General features: G+C 33.5%; 1 protein-coding gene across 1 annotated transcript; it reads left to right on the top strand.

Moving 5' to 3' along the window:
* The first annotated feature begins 767 nt into the window (after nucleotides 1-767).
* On the top strand, nucleotides 768-6,108 carry LOC113856502 (transmembrane 9 superfamily member 3). Its single transcript, XM_027488335.1, has 7 exons — nucleotides 768-1,057; nucleotides 1,288-1,328; nucleotides 1,709-2,294; nucleotides 2,417-2,554; nucleotides 2,664-2,820; nucleotides 2,933-3,417; nucleotides 5,584-6,108. The coding sequence occupies exons 1-7, from the start codon at nucleotides 909-911 to the stop codon at nucleotides 5,801-5,803; spliced, it is 1,776 nt and encodes a 591-aa protein (XP_027344136.1). The 5' UTR covers nucleotides 768-908; the 3' UTR covers nucleotides 5,804-6,108.
* The last annotated feature ends 1,463 nt before the right edge of the window (nucleotides 6,109-7,571 follow it).

Genomic DNA, 7,571 nt, shown 5'->3' with positions numbered 1-7,571 from the left:
TTTTGGATAAATTTGTAATCGAATGTCTCCTAGCGAATAAATCATTGATAAAAGATATGTATGCTTGGAGTTTAAGTTCACGAAAATGTCAGTTACTTAAAAACTTACAGAGAACTTTGTTAGCCATTACAGTTCTATTTAACTTGACCTAGATTTGTTGAATATTCAATATAGTATATAGATATTAACGGTTTTAGAAAGAAAAAAAAAAACTCCTTTAAAAAATTACATCCTAACATTCCTCTTAATTCGTAGTAAAATTTTCTTTCTCAAATTAATATTTCTTAAACACAATTTTTTGTTGCTTTTAAAACCTTATATACGTGCGTATTGCCTATAATTATTTTTTCACCCACAGATTAAAAATATATTTTAGGGAATAACCTATAATAAACTTTATATGGTTAATATAATAATAAAAAAATATATGCACGTACATCGCATGTGTGTTTAGTCTTATTTTTAAGAGATGATTATTTATTTTTGTAAGCTTTCAAAGATAATTTTTTTAAAAAAAATTGAGCAATTATTTCTTAAAAATTAAACATTTCCAAACATGCACTCCATTTATACAAAATCTAATTAACAATATAAATTAATGTGAATAAATGATATTTTTTATTTCCTTGGACATTTTAATCAGCAAATATAAAACAAGCAACGAATGAATTATCGGCATAGATAACAGTAATAACAACAGGTTATCAAAACATACCCTTGATTTCATAAAAAACAAATATACATAAATAAAAAAGGGAAAAGAAAAAGTACCAAACTTTGTTTTCTTTTTTCAATAAATTTGGCGAATTACCCAAAAATTGTAGTGAATAAATTGGTAGTTGTCTTGTCTTTGCTCGTTGGTTTATTTGTTATCTATCTGATCTGATCGTGAAGATAGAAAGTGGAGAATGGGGTTGTGGTCGTTGCTTGTGGCGATTCCATTTCTGATCTCTTTGCTGGGAACCCACGTTAGATCCGACGCCTCCGATCATCGTTACAAGGATGGAGAACTCGTTCCTCTCTACGCCAACAAAGTCGGTCCCTTTCACAACCCCAGGTTCCGATCCCCCTTTTAGGGATTTCTTCTCCAACACTTGCTTTCACCCCTTTTACATTTTGGGTCATCTTCAAAATCTGATCTTGTTTTCATTTTCGTGTTTAATTGCTATCACATTGCCACGTTAGTAGTTTCTTACGAGGTTGTAACAGTTACAGTTACAGTTTATATTCGTTCTGATTTCTCATTTAATTATTTAATTGTTTATTTGTTTGTTTGGTTGGTTTCAGTGAAACGTATCGATACTTTGACCTGCCGTTCTGTGTAACGGGTAACTTTCTGAATTTATGCTTCAGCTTTTTTGTTTTTTATTGCTATCTTAAATCAAACTTTGTTATTTGTTTTAGTCCCAAGTTATTTATGTGTCTCTTTTTAGTTATTATTGCAAAAGGGTGATAAGGTTTAGGCATGCGTGAGATTTTAGTTTAGCTTAATAGACCTTTTATGTTTTATCTTTGTTGGGTGTTTCAGTTTTAGCAAGGGACAGAATACTAGACTGGTCATTGTCTTTTTTCTAATGGAATCATTAGTCGTTGATGGATCTGAACAAATATGTCGATTTGTAGCTCTGTTTGATGAATTTTCCAATTTTCTATACTTTTATGGGTCCTTGTTGTATTTCTTTTTAAAATCAGTACATCTAAATGCCAGGTCACGAGAGAGAAAAGACTGAGGCACTTGGCGAGGTGTTGAATGGTGATCGCCTTGTTAGTGCTCCTTATGAACTTAATTTCAGAACGGAGAAGGACTCAAAGGTTGTGTGCAAGAGAAAGCTGACGAAGGAGCAAGTTGCTCAGTTCCGAGAAGCAGTTAAGAAGGACTATTATTTCCAAATGTATTATGATGACTTACCAATCTGGGGATTTATTGGAACGGTTGACAAAGAAGGAAAAACTGATCCTAGCGAGTATAAGTATTTTCTTTACAAGCACATTCAGTTTGATATTCTGTACAACAAAGATCGAGTGATTGAAATCAGTGCCCGGATGGATCCTCATTCTGTGGTCGACCTCACTGAGGATAAAGAAATTAATGTTGATTTTATGTATACTGCAAAATGGAAGGAAACTGATACTGCTTTTGAGAAGAGAATGGAGAAATACTCTCAGTCTTCATCTTTACCGCATCACCTAGAAATTCACTGGTTCTCAATCATAAACTCCTGTGTAACAGTACTTCTTTTGACTGGTTTTCTGGCAACTATTCTCATGCGTGTATTGAAGAATGACTTTATGAAGTACGACTTGCTTGCTCATTTATCATCAATTCATCATATTGTCATCTTATTTCCTATAACATTATTTTATTAATATTTTTTTTCCCTTGTTTCTTGTTTTTATATGCTGTAATGTTCTCCAGATATGCTCAAGATGAGGAAGCTGCTGATGATCAAGAGGAGACAGGATGGAAATACATTCATGGTGATGTTTTCCGGTTTCCAAAGTACAAGTCTTTGTTTGCAGCAGCCCTTGGTTCTGGTACTCAGTTATTCACTCTGTAAGAATCTTCTGATGGCTCTTTTTCCCTTCTGTGTTGAAGCTTTTTTTTCTCCCCTAAATTATGTACTTCACTGAACGTTGTTCTCTATTTTTTCATGCTTGTGCAGTACAATCTTCATTTTTATGCTTGCACTGGTTGGTGTATTTTATCCATATAATCGAGGAGCATTATTTACTGCACTGGTGGTCATATATGCTCTCACATCTGGCATAGCTGGCTACACCGCTACTTCCTTCTATATTCAGCTTGAAGGGTCTAATTGGGTACATATGGACTCCTTGCATTGATTATTGTTCATGGTTTGATTGTATTAATTTATATAATTCTTGTGAAATGGAATTGAATGACTTGTACATTTTTTTTCCTTTCTGGCAGGTTAGAAACTTATTGCTGACTGGATGCCTCTTTTGTGGCCCCCTTTTCCTTATGTTCTGCTTCCTTAACACAGTTGCAATTGCTTATAGTGCAACTGCTGCTCTTCCATTTGGCACAATTGTGGTGATTGTCCTAATATGGACATTGGTAACTTCACCATTGCTTGTGTTAGGTGGCATTGCAGGTAAAAATAGCAAAGCTGAGTTCCAAGCACCTGTCCGCACTACAAAATATCCCCGAGAAATTCCCCCTCTGCCTTGGTACAGGAGTACCATTCCCCAGATGGCAATGGCAGGGTTTCTCCCTTTTAGTGCCATCTACATAGAGCTGTACTACATTTTTGCTAGTGTATGGGGCCACAGAATTTATACTATCTACAGCATTCTCTTCATTGTCTTTATTATTCTGTTGATTGTCACTGCTTTCATCACTGTGGCTTTGACATACTTTCAACTTGCTGCTGAGGATCATGAATGGTGGTGGAGGTATGTAACTTGTCTTATTGCCTCCTTCTACTATAGTTGTTTCACTTGTTTGAGAATTTTGAGTTTGTATAGTATTATTCTCACTGTAAAATTTTTGTCTATGCTTGTATCACTAATTCTTAGTTTTCCCATTGTTTATTCTTGTGCTAAAGGAAGTTGTCAATGGCTCTGGAAAGATCTGGAAAGAGGAAAAAAAACAAATATAAGTTGGAAGCATATTTACATTTTTACTACAATCATAGAAACAAGAAATAACTTTCGTATCTAAGTAAAGGTTAAAGCACAAACCCTCCTTAACACTATTATTGGATCATAATTCTAATTAAACAAACATTGGAATATGAGGAAATGTGGGAAACTAATCCTAAGCAACAACAAGGAAATATGAGAACCAATCCTATGAGATAATAAGAAAATATGGAAAGTACTTATTTATCTCAAGTTTATTGTGTCCAAATAGACTTCCTTTTTCCCCTTCTAATATTCTAACACTTAAATTTGAGCTAAAGCTTAACTCAATCCAAAAAACTAGCTTGTAAGATGAAGAATGTTTTAACTTTTATAAGTTTTTATTTAACTGTATTTGTAGGTGATGTGAAATTTAAACATATCCCCCACACTCAAGATTGAACATCTAGAGTGTGAAAATTATAGGACTGGAATTTTTTTTTGTAATATTGCACTGGGAAACCGTGAAGGTCTGGTAGATAGCACTGGAAAAGTCGTGAGACCAAGTAAATTGCACTGGGAATTTCATGGAATTAAGTTAATTGCACTGGAAAAATCTGTGGGCCCAAAATTTTTTTTTTCAGTCTAGGGTGGTAGATATTGGATTTATGATAGAATCTTATACTATGTTAAATTTGCAATTAAGCTTAATTTAATCCCAAAAACTAACTCATAAGGTGATAATTGTTTTAACTTTTATAAGCTTTTATTTAGTCATATTTATGGTTGATGTGAGATTTCAACACTATTTAATCAAACAAATAGATCCTTCCTATGAAATCATAGTGACACTACTTTTTCTGCATAGGTAGGACTAATGGGTGGCATTGATAAGATTTTTGTTGATGGTATAATGGAACGGAATGTACCCTAGAATGTTTAGCTTATTTAGGAATATATCATTCCTAAATAATAACCTTTTTTATGGCAAAAGCTAAAGTGAAAAAATTTTGTTGGAAAGTGTATCAACACACTCCTATTGTGATTTTTAATGCAATCAAAAATTTATTATTAATTAATTTTTAACAAATGCTTTAAGGCCACTGATTAGCTGGATCATTTTTTTCAGTTGCCCGCATATCAATCTCATTATATACAATGCAACTGTAATTTTTTTTTATTTTAATTCCCCTTTTGAATGACATTCTTTAGTATATGTTGCAGCTTGGCCTGTCTAGGATTTTGGAAGCCTAGGGGGCCCTAAATGTCTTGGCCAACGCCCAAACCTAACTAAGTTTTGGCTCATCTTAAGGGTTGGGCCGGCTGAGCACATGAGCAGTGCTAGGCATGGCCCATGGCTAAACCTATGTTAAGATATCTTTGTTTAAATTTGGAAAAGAAAAAATGAAAACTTAGTGAATGAATTTGACAAAACTTTTGTAAAGAAAATGCTTTTTGGTCCAAAATTTCAGAAAATATTACGAAGGTTTTAGTTTAGTATCATTTTTATGAATAATGGCAATTTTTCCAAGCAGTGATATAGATGGAAAACCAAGTTTACAGAGAAAGTTGGAAAGACACATGACAAGATAAACTTGTAAAAAAAGAAACAACCAAGGATATTTTTCAAAATTTTGTTTAGGAAGATTATTTTGCTGCCATTTTGGACCAGGTCTGGGCTGATCACATGCCCAATTGACCGAAAATTTTAGGTCTGAGCCCATACTGATGTTGGCATAGGACAGACCCATCCTTTGTTCTGGTGGCTGGTATTGGAAGCCAATCATGGAATTTCTTGCAGTAACAATTTTCCTTCTGCTGCCAAGATGTGTTTTTTTAAGCCAATAGTAATTATTTTCTCAACTTTTTCCTTTTCTATGACTAAATGACGTTATGAATCTTTTAAAGGTAGAGGCAGTTTAAACATTAGATTCTGCATTTTGCTTTCAACATGGACGTTTTCTTCTTGATATTGATGTTTGTATGTGTTTTCCATAGGTCTTTTCTTTGTGGCGGATCAACTGGGTTGTTCATCTATGGCTATTGCTTGTATTATTACTATGCACGATCAGATATGTCTGGTTTTATGCAAACTTCGTTCTTCTTCGGTTACATGGCCTGCATCTGTTATGGCTTCTTCCTCATGCTTGGTAGTGTAGGTTTCCGTGCCTCCCTGCTCTTTGTTCGTCACATATACAGGTCCATCAAGTGTGAGTAGCTGGTGGCTGAACGTGTGGTGAAGTTTATATTGTTTCTGTTAGGTGAAAAGAAAAGGGTCTATGATTTTTTGTTTCCTGTCATAAGGTAGGTTATATAGTGTACCTGGGAACTAGAGAAGCGTTGATTCCTTTCATACATTGGTGTCATGCTTACTCTTTTAACTGCACAGGTTTGCACTTGAGGAAGATTTTTGGAACCATGGTTTAATCTTTGATTACTGTAGTCACTGAAATTTATTTGAAGTAGCTTGTGCTAATCAATTTGCCTGTTCTTAAACTGACCGTTTAATATGATTATGCTGACCTAACTAGATGTTCTCATATGGTTTATAATGACGTAGAAATAAGTTGTACTCAGCAAATATGAATCTTCTATACCAGCTAAAATATGGTTTGAATAGGAGGCTGGTTTTTATCAAATAACCTCATGTTTTTAACAAGTAAGAAATATAAAATTTTGACTTGAGTTGAGTAAACACCTCAAACTCATTTTGGATTTCAATTTGTCATTTTAACCAATAAGTTGAAATTTACAATGTCATTATTTTTTTATTTTTTTATTTTTGGGGGGTTGGATGTATGCAATTTTTTATTTTGAAATGTCGCACTTGTTGGAATGTTATTTGGAAGTCTTGCACAAGATAGTTGATATCTGATTTTGCATTTAAGTTTAATTCTTTGTTGAGTGGCGAAACCAAAATCATGACTGCCACGAGAACCGGTATTGCATGATTCCCTCACTTGGATTGAAAAACCAACTTAAAAATTGAGTTAGCAGCCGCAAATATCAATTGTGTTTTACCCAATTTAGCAAATGTTTGATTTTGTGCTCAAACAATAACTTGTCTGAAAAACACAACACAAACAATTTTTCACTATCGTTTCTTTACAATTTCTCTAAAATTCAACTCAATTGTTCATGAATTTCCTTTGAATAAGTTTCAACACTCGGAATTTGAAGCAAAAGTCAATGTGTAATAAATTTCTTATTAACAAGATGCCCAACGATCCCTGTCACCTCTCATAGTTTTTGTCAACTTGCGACAATTGTTTTATAAATGCATATATGTTTATTTTTCAGAACGGCATATCCACCAATTGGCTCTTTTATGCTGCGTCACCAAAGTAATATTTGTTTAAAGCATGGTGAAAGAGAAAACGATATGACAAAAAGTATGAGCTTTAAGCTAAGTAAAGCAAATTAATGATTCTTCTTCTTCACTTTATAACGAAGTGGGGTATTACATATACGAAAAGGCCATCATAAGTCCTTCCCAATGAACCATCTTTTATACTGCAATTGTTGCAAGCTAAGAAAATGCAGTGACTACTTTATTTTTCTCTTTAATAAACAGTTATCAACCCTTTCTTTTGTCAACTCTGGGAAAGAAAATTCCCACCACTTGCACGTATAAATTCTAAAGCCCTATTGCAATTATTTGGAATAGAGCCCCTTAATTAACTTTGTTATAAGGGAAGACAGAATCCCGTTTGGGATTTCAAGGGTCCCTAATATGATGGCCTTAGCTCTATTGTTCCTAACGATCACATACATTGATAAAATAACAAACACCGATAATCACATACACAAACACACGATACAAGTATATTTAAAAATATAAATCCAAAATTTAAATTAATATAGCATTTCTGTGGACCCAATTAATATATAATTTCTAAGACAATGAAAAAAAATTAAACCAATCGTCAATCCTATAATAGTCAACTTTACAATATATGTATAAAGTTAATGCATTTACTTGACTA

The sequence above is a fragment of the Abrus precatorius genome, unplaced genomic scaffold (genome assembly GCF_003935025.1).
Source record: "Abrus precatorius isolate BTA unplaced genomic scaffold, Abrus_2018 Scaffold11, whole genome shotgun sequence".
Lineage (NCBI taxonomy): Eukaryota > Viridiplantae > Streptophyta > Magnoliopsida > Fabales > Fabaceae > Abrus > Abrus precatorius.
The sequence above is the reverse complement of the archived record's forward strand: the minus strand, read 5'-3'. Positions and strand labels throughout refer to the sequence as shown.